General features: G+C 46.1%; 1 protein-coding gene across 3 annotated transcripts in view; it reads left to right on the top strand.

Annotated features, from left to right (window-relative positions):
* The first annotated feature begins 589 nt into the window (after positions 1–589).
* Rcor1 (REST corepressor 1) overlaps positions 590–21,815 on the top strand; it is a 97,912-nt gene continuing 76,686 nt past the window's right edge. For all 3 annotated transcript variants that reach the window (XR_002379354.3, XR_002379353.3, XM_021179326.3), the window contains exons 1-2: positions 590–1,124; positions 1,198–1,257. Coding sequence is in view for 1 of the 3 variants with exons in the window: in XM_021179326.3 (XP_021034985.1) it covers positions 842–1,124; positions 1,198–1,257 (343 nt within the window). In the remaining 2 variants the exon portion in view is untranslated. The remainder of the gene's footprint in view (positions 1,125–1,197; positions 1,258–21,815) is intronic.

Raw genomic sequence — 21,815 nt, forward strand, 5'->3', positions numbered from 1 at the left:
CTTGCTCTAGTACATCTCGATCGCCCCTGGGCGACGCGGGGGCGCAATTAGTTTCTTCCAATTAGTTTCCCCTCTTTGTATAGAACCCATTCAAACTGTGCGCGTACTCCTCCGCGCGAGGGGGAAAGTAGTCCCGACCTTGCCCGCGATTTCTGTTCTCGCGTCGGGCACATTCACTTTGGGAAGCCGATGGGACGCTCGGCGGGATCCCCGGGGGAGGTGGCGCGGGGCCCACAGGGTGCGAGCGGAGGGAGCGGGGCGCTGGGGAGGGGGAGGGGGCTAACTCCTCGCTGTTGCCTCGAGAGATGGATCATGGGGCGTAAAGCGATCGCAAACCTCAAACCACGTACAGTGGGCGATACGCGTCAACCCAACCTGGCCAACGGAAGCGCAGAACCTTCCCCCCCCCTCCCGTGATCCCGCCCCCGCGGCCTGACGGACGCTCACAGAGACCTACCATGCCCCTGCTTGCCGCCCGGATCCCGTGAGAGCCAATGGAAGCTCGCAGAGGCGGAGCTTGCGAGCGACGGGTTAGGCTGTGCGCGGCCCTCCTCCCCCCCAGGCTCCGCCCCTCCCCCCCGCCCGCGGCTCCCGGAGTAGTTAGAGCCAGCGAAGTGCGGGCGGCGATGAGAGCCAAAGTTGCGCTCCGTTCGGCATCGGGGGCTTGAGGCGGCTCGTTGCTCCGCCCGTCTGGGCCTCCTCTAGCCCCAACTCCCGCCAGCGGATCCCGCGCGCTCGCCCGCCCGGCCCGGCGCCCACCTGCGCCCCCTGCCCGCGGCCCGCCGCCCGCGCCTCGCGAGCCGGGGTCCCCGTCACTTTGGCCCGGCCCCGGGCCCCGCCGATGCCGGCCATGGTGGAGAAGGGCCCCGAGGTCTCAGGGAAGCGGCGAGGGAGGAACACGGCGGCCTCTGCAGCCTCGGCCGCCGCCTCGGCCGCCTCGGCCGCCGCCTCAGCCGCCGCCTCGGCCGGCACCGCCTCCGCCTCGGCCGCCGCCGCCGCCTCGGCCGCCGCCGCCCCCAATAATGGCCAGAATAAAAGTTTGGCGGCGGCGGCTCCCAACGGGAACAGCGGCAGCAACTCCTGGGAGGAAGGCAGCTCGGGCTCGTCCAGCGACGAGGAGCACGGTAGGTGGCAGCCGCCCCCGCGCCCGGCCCGTGTCCGCGCCCGCGCTGACCGCCGTGCTCTGCTTCCCCGCAGGTGGCGGTGGCATGCGGGTGGGACCCCAGTACCAAGCGGCGGTGCCCGACTTCGATCCCGGTGAGTAGCGAGCGACGGGAGCTCGGGAGACAACTTTGTTTTTTGTGCGTGTTGGCCTTCGGTCCGCGGGGGCACCCGGGGCGCGAGGGCAGGCGGCGCGGCACGCTCGCACATGAGTGTGCTGCAGATTCGGGTGCGGGGAGGCCGCGGGCCCCGGTGGGGACAGCACTGGGCCCGCAGTGTCCCCCGGCTCTGAGGAAGCCACACCTGGCCGGGGTGGAGTGGGATGTCTCTGCCTCCAGGTGTGGTGTACCGGAGCTAGGACGGGATCCCGGGTGGCAGTGCTGGAGAGTTGGCGTCCTGGGGCGCTCGGACCCAGGGCTCCGCAGAGACTTCTTACTTCAAACTGGCTCCTAGCGTTACCCTGCCAACCCTGCGCTCTTATTGCCTCTTGACTCTCATCCCGTCCTGTCCGGTCCGGTCCCATTCTGTCCCATCCCATCCCGAGGGCCGGTGGAGTAACGATCTTCCCGTCCCTCCACCCCAATCAGGTAATAAAAGAAGTGTGCTTTCCAGAGAGCATCTGTCTAGATAAGAGAGCCCGACTTGTGGCTGTTATTTTAAGATCTGTTTGTAAATGTGTGTTTCCTTCTTTTTTTCTTTTTTTTTTTTTGGGGGGGGGGATGGGGTGGGGAGGAAGAGGTTGTGAAAGAATAGAACCATCAAAAGGTTTAGCTAACCGGCCATTTCCATCTAACTAGAAACCCTTGTCCCCTAAGAAGGGGCATTCTTACTTGCCTTCCTGGTGATCTGTGTGGAAGCAAATTTAAAGTGGTACGGGGGTGGGGGGGAAATCCTATCAGACAAAGGAATTCGCCAGATTTTAATGCCTATGATTCTGTCCCATCTCTGTATGAGACTGTCTTTCAAGGTGGTGGTTACAGGAAATGTTTGAAAGGCCGTGGGTTTTGTTTCAGAAATAAAATTCAAAAGACAATCTAGTACAGCTGGAGTGAACCGTCCCGGTTGGAGGGCCTTGGAACAGGAGGCTTTTCTAAGTAGGTTATACCACTAGTTTGAAAAGATAAATGCTTTTCCTTGGAAACAAGACTGCAGAAAATTGCAAGGATCTGGTCCTTGAAAAAGGAGATTGCTTTTAAGTTGTTATTAAGGTGCTGAACTCTGTGTTTAGGTAAAAGTGAAAGCACAGAAGAGAGGGATTCAGGGTGAGTGTTTGGTCACCCCGAGAATAAATGATTTGCAAATGCATGACTCCCGTCCCTCACAGTTCTGTAGTATAACTCCCCGCTTCATAAACTCCTGTTAGCGTTTTAGATAGTTTCCCCTTTCCTCACATCTTTTTCTGGGAGTCACTTTTCATTTTTTTTCATGTCTGAGCAGGGCTTCATCCCTAGTTTGGCCACCAGGGGAAGCACACTGCTTTTGGGTTACAGTTGACCCTATCCTCATTTTGTAGGTCAAGTCTGACTGCAGTGATACATAGTGAACATGAAGCTTGCCACAAAGTTTCTCTCACGAGTTACTCTTAAAAACTGAGTTGAGCAGTCAGACCTTCCAGAAACTTGAGTCATTTTTGTTACATATTTTCAAAGTTTATGTAAATGTTTGATGGGACCTAGGAAAAGGAAATATTTAATGGTCACAGGATTTAGATCTCTTAGTCTCTGCATTGTCATTGAGGTGCCTGGTGCCTTTAGAGTTAGACTCTTCTTTGAAACAAGAGTTGTCATGGGATAAGTTTTGAACTCTTGGGACATTTTTGTTTTTGTGACATAGGGTCTCTCCATAATGTAGGCTGTCTTAAAAATTTGCTATGTGGCCCAAATTGGACTTAAATTTAGTATCATCCTGCTTCAGTGTCTTTAGACTTATTTTGGTTATTAATATGTTTTAGGTCTTGTACATATTTATATCTCAGGATGTGATAGTTAACTTTATTTATTTATTTATTTTGTCATGCTGGGATTGAACCCAGGTCCTTACACATTCTAGGGATATATATTTGTTAGAGTTCTAGAAAGTAAAACACTGTAAATGTTCTCATGCATAGCTTTATTGTCAATTGATTGTTCATGTTAATATTTCAAAACTTCCTATTTTGTGTTTGTTTTAGTCTGGAGAGTAAGTTAACTGTTATGACATTCTTTAAAACCCTGCTTTGTCAGTTTGAGAACTGGGACACATTTGTTTACTGTTTCTGAGTGATTCTTTTTTTTTAATGTTGTCATTGAATGTAAATTCCAAGGAAAGTCTTCTGGTTTTTGTCTTGTGGGTCCCCCCAGATGAAACCAGATGGTTTCTCTGAGTAGCCCTGACTGTCCTGGAACTCACTTTGTAGACCAGGCTGGCCTCGAACTCAGAAATCCACCTGGCTCTGCTTCCCAAGCGCTGGGATTAAAGGTGTATGCCACCACTGCCCAGCCTCTTGTGTTTTTTTGAGGCAGGGTTTTACTTTGTAGCCCTAGCTGTCCTTGAACTTTTTAAACAGGCCATGCTGGCCTTGAACTCACAGAGCTCTACCTTCCTCTGACTTCATAGTGCTGATATTAAAGGCCTGAGCCACCACCCTGGCTGAAGAAACAACAGAAATTGTGCAGCATCTTTGTTTCACAGCAGTTTGCTTTTAGACACAAGACAGTGCCCCCATGTCCCAAGACAGGATTTCTCTGTGTGGCTGCTCTGGACTCTCTGTAGATCAGGCTAGCCTCAAATTCAGTAACCTCCTTGCCTTCCTCTGTCTCCCCACCACACCCTGCCCTTTTAAATGAGTGTTTTGCTTGCTCATGTCTGTGCACCACATGTGTGTAGTGCCTTCTGAGGTCAGAAGAGGGCACCAGAGTCCCTGGAACCGGAGTTACATAGACGGTTGTTAGTACCATATAGGTGCTAAGAATCATATCCAGGTTTTCCGAGTAACCAGTGCTTTAATTTCTGAGCCATCTCTCCAGCACTACAAGACAGGGTCTTTATGTGCTTATAAGAAGTTAGGGATTGCCAGGCGTGGTGGCGCATCCCTTTAATCCCAGCACTTGGGAGGCAGAGGCAGGCAGATTTCTAAGTTCGAGACCAGCCTGGTCTACAAAGTGAGTTCAAGACAGCCAGGGCTACACAGAGAAACCCTGTCTCAAAAAACCAAAAAAAAAAAAAAAAAAAAAAAAGAGGCAGAAGTAGTTAGAGGCTGGAGAGATGGCTCAGTGGCCACTCTTCCAAAGGACCCGGGTTCCGTTCCCAGGACCCACATGCATGGCAGCCAGAACTGTCGAACTCCATAGACCTAATACCCTCACACTCGTGCATGCAGACAAAACACAAATGCACATAAAATAAAAACTAGGAGTGCCAGACATGGCAGTATACACCTGCAATCCCAGCAGCCCCTGGGAGGTTGAGGCAGCAGAGGAGTTCAAGGCCCTGCCTTAAAGCCAGAAACAAGGGCTGGGGAGATGCTCTGGGCTTGAGTTCAGAGTCTTGTCACCTGCCTGAAAAAGGTGGGAGTGGCCACACATGCCTGACTCTAAGCTTCCATGTTCAGTGAGAGGACCCTGTCTCTAAATACGTGCGTACATATGGAGATTGCTGGAGAAAGATCCTGACGTCAGATTGCTCTGGCCTCTGCTGTGTGCAAGCACACAGAAGAAAACACAAGTAGGATAACGTGAAACCAGAAGTAGTAGTGCTCCTGCTCTCTCCTCCGAGTGCTTCCTTTCCCTCTGGTGCTGGGGCTGCTCCCAGAGTCCTGGCATGCTAATTATGTGCCTGGCTATAGGACTAATTGTTTTGAGTCATGGTCTCACTTTATATCCTTGGCTAGCTATGTAGATTGGGCTAGCCTCGGATTCACAGAGATCTGTCTGCCAGTGCCAAGATTAAAGGTGTTCTTCGCCATGCCCAGTTTGGAGGCATCCTCAAATGCTTCTGCCTAAGTTTTTATTTTTTAATTTTTTTGGGGGAGAAAGGTGGTTTGAGACAGGGTTTCTCTGTGTAGCCCTGGCTGTTCTGGAATTCACTCTGTAGACCAGGCTGACCTCAAACTCAGAAATCCACCTGCCTCTGCCTCCCGAGTGCTGGGATTAAAGGCGTGCGCCACCACTGCCTGGCCTGCCTAAATTTTGAAAGCATTTTCCCCGTTACAGGCAGACAGCTTTTCTTTCTCTCTCTCTCTCTTTAGACATTGTCTTCCTTCTGTAGCTTGGGTTCGGCTGTCCTGGGACTTGGGATGCTCTTCCTGTCCAGGTTCCTGAGTGCTGGCTTACATGCAGGAGCCACCACCCTTGGTGTAGACAGCTTAAAAACCAACTGAGCCAACAACAAAGTACTAAGATGTGTGAATGGGCATTCATTAAGTTTTATTTTATATTTTTTAAAACAGGGTCTCTTTAGTGAAGACTGGCCTCATGCCTATGACAGGCCTTCTGTGTCAGCCTCTGATGTAGTAGCATGAGCCATCAGTCCTAATTTACTTATTTGTAGACATCAGCTTGACCTAATTTCTAGAGTGGTTGAAAGTAAGAGTACCTTATCATGTTCAATGAGAATTTAGTTCTGTCACCCTCCCAAATAGCAAACGAGGTGGATAGAGCCCGATACTTTTGAGATGTTGCTGTGGTCGTTATTCTCTGATTAGGCCTAGGCTAGGTTTCTGATGGGCTGTGGATAGTTGGGATAAGAACACCATCCCTGTTCACACGGAGAGTCTTGACCCTTTAGAGGTAGATGCTGCTGCATGTGACATCCAGGCTGTCTTGTCACTCTTGCCTCCAGATTATGCCAAGCTGACCTTAGTTTCTCTTAGACTCAGTATTAAGGAGGATGTTGCAGAGTGCTTAAGGTTGTCACTGCTCTGGCTGGTTTCTACATTGCTAAAGCATCTCTTATTTTCATATGAATAGTGGTTTTTTTCCCCTAAAATAATATGAATGTTTCCTGCCTCTTGTTGGTAAACAATAAGAGGAAGAACAGTGAAAAATTTTAAAAAGATTTATTTATTTAATGGATATGAGTACTCTATCTGCATGAACACCTGTGTGCCAGAAGAGGGCATCAGATCCTATGATAGATGCTTGTGAGCCCCCATGTGGTTGCTGGTAATTAAACTCAGGACCTCTGGAAGAGCAGGCAGTGCTCTTAACTGCTGAGCCATCTTCCCAGCCCGTGGAAAATGACTTTTTAAATGGTTATTTATCTTTATTCTTTTTTTTTAAGATTTATTTATTTATTTTATGTATTTGAGTACACTATAGCTGTACAGATGGTTGTAAGCCTTCATTTGGCTGCTGGGAGTTAATTTAGGACCTTTGCTTGCTCCAGTTGGCCGCATTTTTATTCTTTTTAATTGTGTGTATGGGCCTCAGAGCAGTTAGAGAAACACTGTGGGGGGAGTCGGTCTCCGCCTTGTGGGTTCTAGGAATAGAACCTAGGGCTTCGGTTTGTTTTTGTTGACAAGTTTGCTGAGTTATTTTAGTGGTGCTTTCTTGAGTTTCTGATAGTCCTGTGGTTATCTGCTTAGTTTTGTGTGGTGTTAGGGGTTGAACTCTGGTTTAGTGCATGCTAGGCAAGAACTCACCAACTGAGCTACATCGCAAGCCCTTTATATTTCTTTAGTCATTTCTGTGATGCTTTGTATTTTTTTAGCCAGAGGAGCACAGTGGTAGGATGTTATAGTTGGCTTCAGCTGTTTTCTTAGATATGTGTTATGTAAGTTTATTCTGTGTTTTTATTATCACAGTTCAGACATGCTAAATAGAATTACAAGTTTCAAAGAAGAGGAAATTTGGGAGGGACAGGTCAGGGCATCCTAGGTCCTGTCCACGTGCCTTCCTACTGCGCAGCCTCCCACTCTCCTGTAAGACTTTGCCAACCTTGAGCTTGTCTTTATCCTCTTACAGCTGTCTCCTGAGTTTATGGAGAACACTGATGCTACTATGCCGGATGACTTGTAAAGCTGCTCTTATTATCTCATTACCTTTGCATAATAGGCAGTTAGAAGAACCAGTGTGTCCTATCTGCTCTTCACTGAATTTTTTTGAGGGTGGAGGGGAGCATTTCTGGGAATTAAACTTAATTCCAGGCAGGCACTCTATTATAGAGAAACTTCCACAGCCTACTTTCCCCCCTATTTCTTAAAATATATCCATCCATCTAGCCATCCATCCATCCATCCATCCATCCATCAGTGTACACATTTGAAGGTCAGAGGACAACCTGCAGGAGTTGATTTTCCCCGACATTTGGGTCCTAAGGATAAACTGTAGTTTAGTGAGTACCCTTCCCTTCTGAGCCATCCCCCTACTCCCAGGTGGTTTATGCCTTACGTAGCTGAGGATGGCCTACTTAGTTCTCTTGCCTCTACCTCCCAATTGTTGGGATTACAGGTGTGTGCCACCACCCTGTTACCTATTCTGTTTTCTACATGAGGGAAATAGAGGCCTAGGGATAAAGTGGCTTGTATTTCCCAGTCATGAAAACTATCTCAAGGTATAGCCTTCTGGACCAAACCTTACCTTTTACTGTTTTAGATCCTTGTTAGTGGGTTTAGTAAGTAATATGTGTCAACTCTAATATGCTTAAAATTTTGGAAAGAGAAGAATTAAACTTTTAAAAATTGAAATGCTAAGATATTATGTATACTTTGATAGTGCCTTTTTATTTTGCAAATCACTGTAAGGTAAGGTAGAAGTACAAATATATCATTATAAATAATGATATATACTAATACATTATTAGGTGTGATAACTCATCCTGTAGTCCTCATACTCAGGAGGACAGAGGCAGGACAGTTGCCATGAGTTTGAGGCCAGCTTGCACTAGGCAGTGAGCCCCTGCTTTAGACAGCAGAAAAGGCAGGGGCAGCTGGAGGGGTGACTCATTCATTCAGAGTGCTCCAGATAGCAGGTCCCAGCATCCACTTCAGGTGACTTACAGCCACCTGTAGCTTCAGCTTCAGGGAAATTCAACATCTGGCTTCATTGGCCAACTGTATTCTTAAGTACATGCCCTCCTCTAACATGCATAATTAAACATAAAATATACCATAAAACAAAATGGAACAAGCAAAAAATTCAGGTCAAACAATTTCAGATGGGAGAGTGCTGACCATGGTCACCTAAGAAGCTCAGGCTCAGCTAAGACCTACTCTTCCCCTGTGTGTGCGGCCCTGGCTGCCCTGGACCTCGCTCTGTAGACCAGGCTGGCCTCCAACTCAGGAAGTTGCCTGCCTCTGCCTCCTGAGTGGTAAGATGAAAGGCACGGCCACCACTGCCTGACCCCCTTACTTTTTTTTTTTTTATCCCCCAGGAAGCAGGCAAAATTAGATGTGCCAGTGATCACTTGGGTAGATGCTTATGAAGATAATGAGGAAAGAGGCTCCAGTGGCTGGAACCTGTGTGCATGCCCCGTGTGATGCCTGTGAAGGGCAAGGAAGGGGCAGTGCTGCTCAGGCAGAGCCGCTTGAGATGAGATGGACAGGCTCTGTCTCTGTAGCATTACTGTTGAGCAGGGCAGGGACATGGATGACTCTGGTTGCAGACACCTGCTGACTTAGCTATTGGCAGGGGAAGACCTGAAAATTCTGGGAAGCTTGTCTGTTTGGGAACCCACTTCCTATAGAAGGGAAATTGAGTGGTGTATTTGAAGGATGCTAGACCTGATTGTTGATTGATTAATGGATTGATTTTTGTGGGACTGGGATTAAACCTAGAGTCTCGTGCATGCCAGGCAAACGCTCCGTCCCGAGCTGCAGCCCCGCCCTTGGTCTTTGCTTTTTTGGCCTGGATGTGCAGCCAGGTTGGTTTGGGAATATCCTGGCCTTCCTGGACAGAATCTGGGGTTATGGATGTGTGCAGCCACACTCAGCTGTTGATGCAGAAATAAATACTTAGGTGTAATCATTTTATTAGGGTTTTTGTTTTTAAAACTTCCTCTGGGGGCCTGAGAAATGGCTCAGTGAAGACAGCAACTGTGTACTCACATACATTAAATACATATTTTTAAAAAAACCGTTTCTTTATTTTATGTGTATGAATCTTTTGCCTGTATATATGTATGTGCATCGCATGTGCCAGTGCCCACAGAAGTCAGAAGAGGACTTTTAAATCACCTGGGACTGAAAGTATACATGGCTCCTGGAAGAGCAATGAGTGCTGCTGAGCCATCTCTCCAGACCTTCTCTGTTTTCCTAAATGCTTTTCCCAATTTAAAGTGTCTTGTACTCAAGATGCTTAAAATTGCTGTGTAGCATGGGATGACCTTGAACTTTTGATTCTTCTCTCTGTCTCCTAAGTAGGAGTGTGGGCGTACCAGGTTGTCCTTGAGTTTGTGACAGTTTCTGTTTCAGTCTTTCAAGTGCTAAGAGACAGTTTCACCATTTAGCCATTGCTGGCCTGGGACTCAGTCTGTAGGGCTTGCCGGCCTCAGGTCTACCTGCCCTTCTCCCATGTGCTGCCATTAAAGATGGATACAAACTCTTTTGTTTGTTTGTTTGTTTGTTTGTTTGTTTTTCGAGACAGGGTTCCTCTGTATAGCCCTGGCTGTCCTGGAAGTTCACTCTGTAACCCAGGCTGGCCTCAAACTCAGAAATCCACCTGCCTCTGCCTCCCCAGTGCTGGGATTAAAGGCGTGCACCACCACGCTCAGCAAGATGGATACTCTTTAAACCTTAAAGATGTTTCTGGCTGACTTAGATTTACTAACTTTTGAAACATGGTCCTTTGATATTTTATTTTGTATTTTTCAAATTATTGTATTTCTAAGATTGGGTATCTTTTTTACTTCAAAGCTTTCCTTTACATGTGTGTGTGTTTTCCCTGCGTGTGTATTACCATACAGTGTGGGTGCCCATGGGAGCCAGAAGAGGACACCAGATACAGCTGTAGCTGGAGTTACAGATGGTTGTGACCAACCACATGGGCCCTGGGGACCTGGGGCCTCCGCAGCGGGTGCTCTCAGCTGTGGACCCGTCTTTATGACCTCTCTTCTAAGTTTTTCTTTCTATTTGCTTTAATCAGTGTAACTTTTTTTCATTTTTATTTGTGTATGTGTGTGTGTGTGTGTGAGAGAGAGAGAGAGAGAGACAGAGAGAGAGAAAGAAAAAGAAAAACAGAAAGACTGTAGAAGAAAAAAAAAAAGGCCGGGCGTGGTGGCATATGCCTTTAATCTCAGCACTTGGGAGGCAGAGGCAGGTGGATTTCTGAGTTCGAGGCCAGCCTGGTCTACAGAGTGAGTTCCAGGACAGCCAGGGCTACACAGGGAAACCCTGTCAAGCGTGAGGCAAGAAGACAACTCTGATTCTTCTTGGGTGGGCTCTGGTGTCACAACAGCCACCTGACCAACCCACTTTGGCTGTGTTCTGTATATTGGTCATTTTCCTTCATTTTCATTGTGTTGTGTTTTAATTGATTACATTTTTGGAGACAGGGTCTCCTTATGTAGCCCTGGCTGGCATAGGCTGGCTTTGAACTCACAGAGTTCTGCTTCCTGCCTCCTGAGTGTTTGGATTGAAGGTGTGAGGCACTGTGCCAGACTTGTGTGTTATGTTTTGAAACAGGCTTGTGCTGTATTGTATTGGCAGACTGGGAACCAGCTACGTAGCCCAGGCTGGGTGGTGACAGTTCTCCTTCTTTGCCTCCTAGTAGTATTGTTCTATGTATGTGTGAGCCACTGTGACCTTCTTTGGTGGCTCTTTTTAAAAAGTAATATCTTAAATCTAGATTAAGCTGACTGTGAATCTATCCTTCTCTTGCCTCAAGAGCTGGATTTCTAAGGTATGCTGCCATTATGAATATGTCAGTGTCTCCCCCACACCCATTTTAACAGTTTATTTAAGTTCATGTATTTGGTTATTAATCTCCTGTTAGAGTTGTATATATCGCTTTTGTTTTCAATATTGAGCATTTTAAAGTTTATGACGGTTTATGTATTTGATTATTAGTTTTTTATTAGAGTTACATACAGTTTTTGTTTTTAATATTGACTGTAGGGGAAGGATTTTAATGTCTTTGATTAGGAAGGAATAAATATTTCTTGATTGGGGTTTGTACTCAAAAGGCTGATGTTGGTGCATAGCCCCTGTAAATATGTCACTGTCAGACTCCCGGGTTCTGAGGTTCATATCTCCAAGAATTGAGACTGGGTATTTTCAGAACTAATCCTCTTCAGCTTCTGTTGGTTGCTATGGACTGGTTGGCCCAGGTTACTGTGCCAGATGAGAAGCTCTGCTTTAGTGTCTGCCTAGCAAGCAGTTACAGTAGCACATTAATGGTTAAAGTGAAGGCTTTTCTGGAATTGCCAGCTATTTTCTCAGAAGGGGTTAAAGTGCTGTGAGTTTAACTAAATCCAGCTGCCTGCCTTGGGCATTTGCCACTGGTATGTAAGAGAAGGGGAGTGTGTGGCTCAGGAGATAGAACTTCAACAGGAGATTGCCAAAGAGTGACCTGGCATTGCCAGATTAGTTAGTATTTATTCCTTTATTCCAGGATTGTTTGAACACCATTGGATTACTCAACCCTTCCCAAAGCTACACCAGGGAAAGTTATTGTCTTCATCTCCTGTATTCAGCTACCCAAATACTAAGCAATTTAGTTTAGTCTGAAAATATTCAGTAACTTATTAACCCAGTCTTAAATTGTCATTAGCTTTAAGAGACTTCATTAAGAATGGGGTAGGTAGGGCCTAACCCTCATCCTATCCCTTTAATCCCACCACTTGGGAGGCAGAGAGAGGCAGGTGGATCTCTGGGTTCCAGGACAGTTAGGGCTACACATAGACATCCTGTCTCAAGAAAACAAAAACAAAAAGGGAGGGAAGAATTTATTAGCAACATTATCATTAACAGAAAGAATTTAGACCAGTGTTAATCCAGAAACATCTTTAAGGAAAACATTTGCCAGCAGTGTTTGGCTGCATCCATAGATTAGGTTCTGTCCTTGAGACCTAAATGTATGTATGTATGTATGTATGTATGTATGTATGTATGGGACAGGGTTTCTTTTTTTTTTTTTTTTTTTTTTTTTGGTTTTTCGAGACAGGGTTTCTCTGTGTAGCCCTGGCTGTCCTGGCACTCACTTTGTAGACCAGGCTGGCCTCGAACTCAGAAATCCGCCTGCCTCTGCCTCCCGAGTGCTGGGATTAAAGGCGTGCGCCACCACGCCCGGCGGGACAGGGTTTCTCTGTAACCCTGGCTGCATGGAACTTACTCTATATACCAAGTTGTCCTCAAACTTAGAAACCTGCCTGCCTCTGTTTCCTGAGTGCCAGGATTAAAGGCGTGTGCCACTACTTCCTGTCTGTTTACTTATAAGCAGAGCCTTCCTGTATAGCTCAGGTTTGCCTCTAGCGCTCTGTATTCAGCCTCTGAGGTGCTGGGATCACAGGCATGTTTCATTGCAATGGCTGAGTTTCATGTAAATTATGGAAATAAATGCGTGAGAACCATCAGCTTGGTGACTGGAGGCAGCTGGAGTGGGGGGTGTGTTCACTCCTCGATGCACTGAAGTAGACAGCTTCACGGTGCAGAATGTGTGTATTGCGTGCATGTGTCAGCATCATACATGTGCATGTGGAGGAGCTCAGAAGAGGAGGTCATCAGCTTCTCTGGAACTGAAATTTCAGTTGCTGTGCTTGGCTCTGAACTTGGGGCCCACAAGAGCACACGTGTTCTTAATCACAGAACAGTCTCTCTAGCCTCCCTGGGTGTTATTTTGCAGAGAACGCCTTGCATGGTTGGGTGACTTAGGGTTGAAAGTCTAGCAGTGTGGGCTGCTCCGCACTTTAACATTTAGATAGTGCTCTCTCACTTAGCAGTGTGACCTACGGGATTACATTGAACCTGAGCTGTGGAGCTTATTTCCTCTTACTGTGGATGGTGGCAGCTGTCTCTGATCCCAGTATTTTAGGAGATTGACGCAAGAGCGTTGATCAAGTTTGAGGCCAACCCAGGCAACAAAGGAAGATAATGTTTTGAGTAAGGGTATGAGATGCTCTCACTGTACAGCAGAGGTAACTAGATCCTCAGTAGTTTACTGTTCTGTAGCAAATCCCCTTCCTTTCCATGTTAGTCTTGTTCTTCTTCCTTCAGAACCAGGCTCCTCCTTAAGCTCTCCCTTCACCCGCAAAGCCAGTGTGCATATGTATTTCTGAGAGTTAGTAAGTACCTGGGCTGGAGAGATGGCTGCTCTGCCCTTCCAGAGGACCAGAGTTCAACTCCCGGCAACCACATGGTGGCTTACAACCATCTGTAATGGGATCCAATGCCCTCTTCTGGGGTGTCTGAAGACAGCTACAGTGTACTCATATAAATAAAAATAAAATAAATCTTTAAAAACAGAGAATTGGTAAGTACCTATGTTGTGTTTTTCAGGGGATGTATAGCTGGCCCTTGAGTGGTACAGGGTTGAACTGCATAGCCTACAAGCAGATTCATGTTTTAGAGTTTTGCGACAGAAAAAATTCACAGGTTTGCCTTATAGCTTAGAAAAAGTGAAAAATTTAAGAAAAAGCTGTCTTGAATACAGATTATTTAGAAAATCTTAACTTACTACCATAAACATACTAATGTACAAGAAATTATTAGCTGGGGTTCTGGTGCAAATTGTAATGTCAGTACTTGGGAGGCTGATGCAGGAGGATTTTTAGAGTTTGAGGACACTACAGTGAGTGCCAGACCATCCAGACCTATGGTAAACTAAGGGGGGTAGGGGGCTGAACTCTCTAAGGCTCAGCACACACAGCCGGAACAGCGCCAGTCGGTGTAGAGAAACAGAAACAGATGGCTGAGAGAGAAGACCTAGGCCAACTTGGGCTGTCTGAGCCCCTCTCTCCTTCCCTCCTTCCTTCAGGTGTAAAACGGTGTAAGGTGGTACAGTACTGCACTATAGCCAGATGGAATCAACAAGTGCGTATTCACTGCTATGCTACTGTGGCGGCCTCCTGAGGTCATGTTAAACCACATGGGAGCTAATGGTTTTCACTCAAGCAGGCCCTCCAGTAGACTGTGTGTTGCACTAAAATATGATTATCTTGCCATTCATGTGTATTTTATTTTACTATATATAATACATATACTACACAGTTTGTACAGTCAGAGGCTGGGTAGTTAAGTTTTTGTCAAGTGGGCTGGAGAGAAGGTTCAGCTGTTAAAGGCTGGGCTCACAAGCAAAAGTGTAAGTTTTTGTCAAGTCTAAGTTATATGTAGTTCTGAGGTGACTAGCTCAGGATAGGTATTTATTTGGCATTTATAAAACTCAAAACTGCAAAAAGAAAGAAAAAACTTCACTGCGTGGAGCCTCACTGAGTGCTCCTGTTTTGTGTTACACTCTCACTGCTGGTGTCACTTTCACCAGCCCAGAAGTGTGTGCTTCTCATAAATGTTTAAATGACCATTCTACGTGTATGAGTGTCCTGCCTGCATGTATGTCTGCACTGTGTACATGCTGGGGTCTGGAAGCCAGAAAAGGGGGTTGGATCTCCTGGCACTGGAGTTATAGATGGTTATGAGGCACCATGTGGTTGTTGGGAATCAATCCCTTTTCCTTTTAAAGATTTATTTATTTATTATGTGTAAGTACACTGTAGCTGTCTTCAGACACACCAGAAGAGGGCATCCAAGATGGTTGTGGGCCACCATGTGGTTGCTGGGATTTGAACTCAGGACCCCCGGAAGAGCAGTCAGTGCTGAGCCATTATCGGCTGAGCCATCTGTCGTGCCCCAATCCCTGATCCTTTAGAAGAACAGGGAGTGGTTTTAACTCTTAGCCACTCAATGTTCTGCTTTTAAACTTAACATGAGAAGGGGCTGGAGAGATGGCCCAGTGGTTAGGAGTGCTGGCTGTGCTTCCAGAAGACCTAATTTGGGATTCCAGCACTCGCATGGAGCCTCATAATCATCAGGGGATTGGATGCCCTCTTCTGAACTATGAGGGCACCAGGCAGACAATGTGGTACACACACATAGGCGGGCAAAACAACCACATGTAAAATAAGCCGGGCAGTGGTGGCATACTTGGGAGGCAGAGGCAGGCAGATTTTTGAGTTCAAGGCCAGCCTGGTCTGCAGAGTGAGTTCCAGGACAGCCAGGGCTACACAGAGAAACCCTGTCTTGGGGAAGGAAGGAAGGAAGGAAGGAAGGAAGGAAGGAAGGAAGGAAGGAAGGAAGGAAGGAAAAGAGAAAAGAAAAGAAAAGAAAAAGAAAAAGAAAAAAGTAAAATAAGGTAAAGCGCATTGGGCTGGGGAAGCGAGGCTGGGAAGAAGAGCAGAGTTAACCTTCCCTGGTCCGCTCAGTGTGAAGATTCCTGGAAGACAGTCGTGTCACACACTTCAGGTTCCTTTTAAACAGAGACCTAAGCAGAAGGAGTGATGGAAGTTCAAGGTCAGTGTGGGCTAAATAGGGAGTTCTAGGCTAGCTTGGGATATTAGTATGAGACTCTTATCTCAAAACGTCAAACAAACCAAACCAAACCAAACCAAACCAAACCAAACCAAACCAAACCAAACCAAACCAAACCAAACCCAGTTTGTGACCCACAGAGTCAGGTCTTAGACTTTGATTTGTTTACTTATCACTTTGACTCTGAGTTGTGTTTTCTGGGGGAGGGCAGAGTGGTTTTAAAATTTTCATTATTATGTGTGTACCTGCTTGTCTGTAGGTGCTTAGGGCCAGAAGAGGACTTTGATCCTCTGAAATTGGAGTTACACGGGGTTTGAGCCACCATGTGTTCACTTGGGGTTAAATTAACCTTTTAACCATTCAGCCATGACTCTAGCCCCAACTTTGAGTTTCTTTTTTCTTTAAAAAAATTATTTTACATATATGAGAACATTGTAGCTGTTTTTAGATACACATCGGATCCCATTACAGGATTGTGAGCCACCATGTGGTTGAACTCAGGACCTCTGGAAGAGCAGTCAGTGCTCTTACCCGCTGAGTCATCTCTCCAGCCCCCACTTTGAGGCTCTAATCCTTTGTTTTCACCTGCTGAGTCCTGAGTTTTCAGGTCTCCACTGCTCTGTCTGGCTTTTGTCCTGCTGGGGACTGAAGCCAGGCATGGCTTCCCGCTGACAACTGAGGTACTTCTTCAGAGCAGTTGTTACTTTGCTCACGGTTCCTTCCCCTTTAGTACGTTTACTTACTTACGAGTGCACGTGTGCAAGGAAGCTGAGTGGAGATCAGGGGGAAACTTGGAGGAGTTCTGTACTTCTAACATGTGGGATCTAGAGAGTAAACGCAGGTCCTTGAGCTTGGCTCTAAATGCCTTAACCTGCTGAGCTATCTTGATGGTTCACAAGAAGTTTTTGTTGTATGGTAATTTTTTTTTTTTCAAATTTTTGAGAAATGTCTTACTGTATAGCAGAGACTGGTCTATGGTAGACTCTGGATTTGGGAGTGCTGGGATTACCATGTGCACCATCATGTTGGAGTTTTAACTTCTGTTGGGTAGGAAGAAGGCAGCATCTTGTCTAGGACTAAAAAGTTACACTTGCCCAAGTCAGGTCTTCTTGGCCATAATTCTGGGCTAACCCTGGTTGTGAAGTTTTCCTGCTCCGGCGAGACCTAGAGTAGGCGTGAGCTTCATGACTGTTGGTTTCATTCTTTAGAGCGCCTTCTTTCCAAAGAGCCTCAAACAGGTTTTCTTCTTCCTCCCCCTTTCTTCTTTGGGTTTTCTAGACAGGGTTTCTTTGTGTGGCCTTGGCTGTACTGGAACTCACTCTGCAGACCGGGCTGGCCTTGAACTCAGTGTTCTGCCCACTTCTGCCTCCAGAGTGATGGGAGTAAAGGTGTGCACACCACTGCCTGGTTTCATATGTGCATATTTACACATAACTAAAAGTAGATTTAAAAGCGTAAATGTTAAATTTATTCTTTACTTTCAGAATAAGTAGGAATAAACTCTTCCTCGTGTTTGTCTGTGTGTGTGTGTGTGTGTGTGTGTGTACATGATGTGTACATAATGCCCATGGAGACCAGAGAAAGAGTTAGAGTCTCTGGAACTGGGATTGCAGACAGTTGTGAACTGCCCAATCTGGGTTTTGGGAACCCAGTCCTGGATGGCCTTCACTCTAGATCCTCCTGCATCCACTTTGCAAGTACTGGGAGTTAGGTGTATGTCATGTTGGATCTCAGCCTGGCTTAGTAAAACTAGAATAACAAATTCATGTTCTGAGAGCTAGTGTTTCAGTATTTATGATAAGGGGTTTGATCTGATATCACTGAAACCTGATCACTAATTGATATTATAATCCAGATTTCTCCAAAAGATAGTCAGTTTGAATTATCTAAAAATTAAGAATAAGATAAAAAGTAAATACCCACTGTGTCAGACCTCATGCTTTGCTTAGAAGGGATTGGGGAAGAATATTCCTTTTAGTAGCCTTGTTGGTATTTTGTCTTGGTCGTTTTCAGCAGCACGCTTGCTGATGCTGTGTGTGTTTACATCAGTGCTTCTAAGCCAAGCTGGGGCTTTCTGTATCAGCTGGTACTCTCCCTCCTTCCTTCCCATTTGCTGCTTGGCTTTCTGCTGGCTTGGCAACAGGTCAGTTTCCATAGCATTGCTGTTTTTGTTTAGCATTGCTCCTGAGCTAAGAGGATGGGCTTGGTACTGTAGGCCTCTTACCTTGTTATACATGGCAGACTTCAGTATCTGAGCTTTCATGGAGTTTTTAAGATTAAATTTTAAAAAGTTATTAATTTTATTATTAAATATTAAATTCTTTAAGGAATTTGATTTTTGTAGAAAACAAAGATTGATATCCACATTTTTTTTTTTTTTAAGAGCATGGCAAGAACAAGTAGAAGTGTTGATGATGTCAGTCACTTTAGATGTAAGTCCTGGTGGACTGTACCTAAGGCAAAGCTAGACACAGCCATCAGCCATCCCAAAAGTGCTCAGCTTTGACCACAGGGGCCTTAGTCAGTTGGCACACACCTGACTAAGTACATGTGTACATGCAGGTGAAACACCAGATGCATTAAAAAAAAAAAGGTGACATTTACAAGTGGGGTGACCTGCTGTGGGGTTAAGGCAACACACGATTGGGACTTTACCCTCTTGAGTGTCTACCATTTTGCTTTTCACACAGTGACTTCTGCGCATGTTCTTAGGGCTGACTCACTATGCAGGGCTAGGATGGGCTCCTTACAGCCTGCTGTGTACAGACACTGCGCATTTCCTCTGCTGCAGAGCACCACACTTGCTTCCTAAATGTTCATACGTGTGCTTTTGTTGCTATGAAAAAAATTTAACATCAGAAAATTAGAATATTAGTCATGCTTCTAACTGTCAGGATTAGTAACTTAAAAATACTTCAGTTAAGATTTTATAAGCCAGGCATGGTGACCCAATCCAGTGGGTTCTCAACCTGTCTAATGCTGTGGCTTTTTAATATAGTTCCTCATGTTGTGGTGACCCTCAACAATAAAACTGGTTGCTACTTCATAACTATAATTTTGCTACTGTTCTGAATTGTACTGTAAACATCTGATAGGCAGGGCATCTGATATTTGACCCCCATGAAAGGGTCATTCAACGCCAGAGGGACCACAGCCCACAGGCTGAGGCCTCTGCTTTATTTGCTGAGGAGGCAGGTGGATCTCTGAGTTTGAGGAGAGCTTGATATACAGAATGAGTTCCAGGACAGTCAGGAACACAGAGAAATTCTGTCTTGAAAAACAAAGACAACAAATATCTGTAAGAGTTTGATTGATTATGTATAATTATGTTATGTTAGCTTATGATTTATTGTGACATTTTTGGTATATTTAAATTTTTTTCTGTCCTAAGTTTTATAAAGGTGCGTTTTCTCTCTCTCTCTCTCTCTCTCTCTCTCTCTCTCTCTGTGTGTGTGTGGTATTGATCCCAGGGTTTTGTAGATATGTCTACATTGAGCTATAGTATCATATCAGCCCTATGAGGTGGTGTGTGTGTACGTGCATCACAGCACATAACTTTGGATATTAAATATAATCATTTAATGAGTACTTATTTTTTCTTTATCACAAAATGCCTAATTGGATGGAGTAGACGCCACGGGACGGTGGTATCTCTGTGCTTGGAATTCAGGACCACGGTGACTGTAGTGAGATGATTTCAGTTGAGGTGAGATGCAGAAGGAAGACTTTCCAAAGACACTGCTTTGCTCATTTTTTGGTTTTGAGCAAGAGTGTCAGTATGTAGATCAGTGTGGCATTGAGTTTCAGACCTTTACTTTTAAAACCATCTCTCTGTACTCCTGCTGTCCTGGAACTCACTATGTAGACCAGACTGGCCTCAAACTCACAGAATTAAGGGCTTGTGCTCCTATACCTGGGGCAGTTAGAAGGCCTGACAACTGGATTACAAGTGTGTGCTATTGTCTTGGTTTCAGGCAGGTGAGAGAAGGGACACTCCCGGGTGAGGGAGTCCTTCCTGTTTTGTTTGAATGTCATATTTTTGTTTGGGGGACATTCTGGCCTTGAACTTCACTGAGCTCCACTTGCCTTCCTTCCTCAGTGCTGTATTTAAAGGTGTCTCCTGTGGGCGTGTGTGTGTGTATGTGTGTGTTTTGGTTTTTCGAGACAGGGTTTCTCTGTGTAGCCCTGGCTGTCCTGGAACTCATCTGCAGACCAGGCTGGCCTCGAACTCAGAAATCCGCCTGCCTCTGCCTCCCAAGTGCTGGGGTGTGTGTGTGTTTTAAAGAAGAGGCACTTGTCAGTAAGTGATGGGCAGAAGAAAGGAAATGTTAGGTGGCCTCTGTTAAACAGAATGGAGAGCACTTATGGAAGGTGCTCTGGGACCTATTGATGACTTGATGTGACATCTTGGATTTTCCCTTTCTCGCAGTGCTCGGGATGGACATTGTGCTTGCTGGGAGAACACTTCTAACACCACCCTAACCCCTAGTCTCCCCTCATCTCACTCTTAGGCTGCATCTCACTCTTAGTGCTAGGAGTAGAGTGCTGCGTGCTTGTCTGGCATGCCTGGAACCATAGTCCTCTCCCAGCATGAGGTGTGAGCAGGAGATGTGAGGCCAGTGCAGTCTCTTCCATGGTTCAGAGGGAAGTGAACTTTGGAATAACAATAAATAAGTAAATAAAATAAAATCAGCACCTCTATCATGACTTATAATGATGGTTAGATACTTTACATACTTGTACGTGTCTTCCTCATCCTACCTTCTTTCCTTATTTATTTATTAAACTGATATTTTTAAAGGTACCTGTGCATACACTAGAACACACATGCCATGGGTGACTGTGAAGGCCCACCTGCCCACCATTATGGGTTCCGGGATTATACCCAGGCCGTCAGGCTTACGTGGTGAGCACGTTTTCTTGCTGAGCAATCTCACTGACTCTGACCGAACCTTGTATCTTAGCACTGCGTTCTCTACCTTGGAAGATCATTGTCCTTTAGTGCTTGACATTGGAGACATTGAAGCCACGGGGGGGGGGGGGGATGGAGTAGCTGTGGTTGGGGAAGGACAGGATGAGGCGAGTGTGTAAGGACGGACTCACTGACGTCAGAGGCGAGTGTGTAAGGACGGGCTCACTGACATCGGGGGGCGAGTGTGTAAGGATGGGCTCACTGACGTCGGAGGGCACTGTTTATTTTCTCTACTTGTTTTTTTTAGGACAGAGTCTTAGGAACTGTGTGCTCAGGCAGACATTGACCTTGGCTCAAGTGGTGCTGCCTTAGCCGCCATCCAGCTATATAGCACAGTCACTGTCTGATGGTGTGGGATCTGCACACACAGATGTGCTCACTAATGCAGGGGCTTGCTGAGATAGCTTCCTCAATCACTTCAATATCTTATGTATAGATTTAGATTTAGATTTAGATTTATTTTGTAGCTAGGTAGTAGTTAGAGGTTAGCCTGGTCTACAGAGCAAGTTTCAGGACAGCTGTAGTTACACAGACAAACCTTATCTAGCAAACCAAAAAACAAACAAAAATTGGTTTATTTCTGCCCCCTTGTGTGTGTGTATGTGTGTGCGCGCGTGCGTGTGCGTGTGTGTGTGTGTGCGTGTGCACGCGCGCACATGTGCGTGTGTGTGTGTGTGTGTGTGTGTGTGTGTGTGTGTGTGTGTGCGCGCGCGCGCGCACGCGTGTACACATGCATTTGAACGTGCTCCCAGGGAAACCAGAAGAGGGCACCAGTTCCCTGGACCTTGAATGACAGGCAGTTTAAGCTGCCTGATTTGTTACTGAACAGTGCCATGTTCTTAAAACTGTTGGCCCTTCTCTGTAGCTATTCTAGCTTATTCCTTTTAGTAAGAGTCTCTCATTGAACCTGATGCTCACTGTTAACTGACTGGTCAGTAGCCACTGTGATCTACCTGTCTCTGCCTCCCTGCACTGGTGTTACAGACTCAAACTATGTGTAACTTTCACATGGTGCTGGGCACCTGAAATGTTCTCGTGTTTGCATGGAGAGCAGTGTATCAACTGAGTCGTCTCCCCAGTTTGGTAGTGCAGAAACTTTTAAGTGAGCACCTTACTTAGTATATGCTAGGCTCTGTCCTCAGTACCATATAGAACACTGAGCAAAATGTCCACCCAGGCCCTTAGAGAATTCCGCTTTTGAGAGAGCATGCTGCTGGAATTCTTCAAGAGAGTGAGTGTATTTGAAAC

Source organism: Mus caroli, unplaced genomic scaffold, assembly GCF_978045245.1.
Source record: "Mus caroli unplaced genomic scaffold, Mus_caroli_1 scaffold_14, whole genome shotgun sequence".
Classification (NCBI taxonomy): Eukaryota; Metazoa; Chordata; class Mammalia; order Rodentia; family Muridae; genus Mus; species Mus caroli.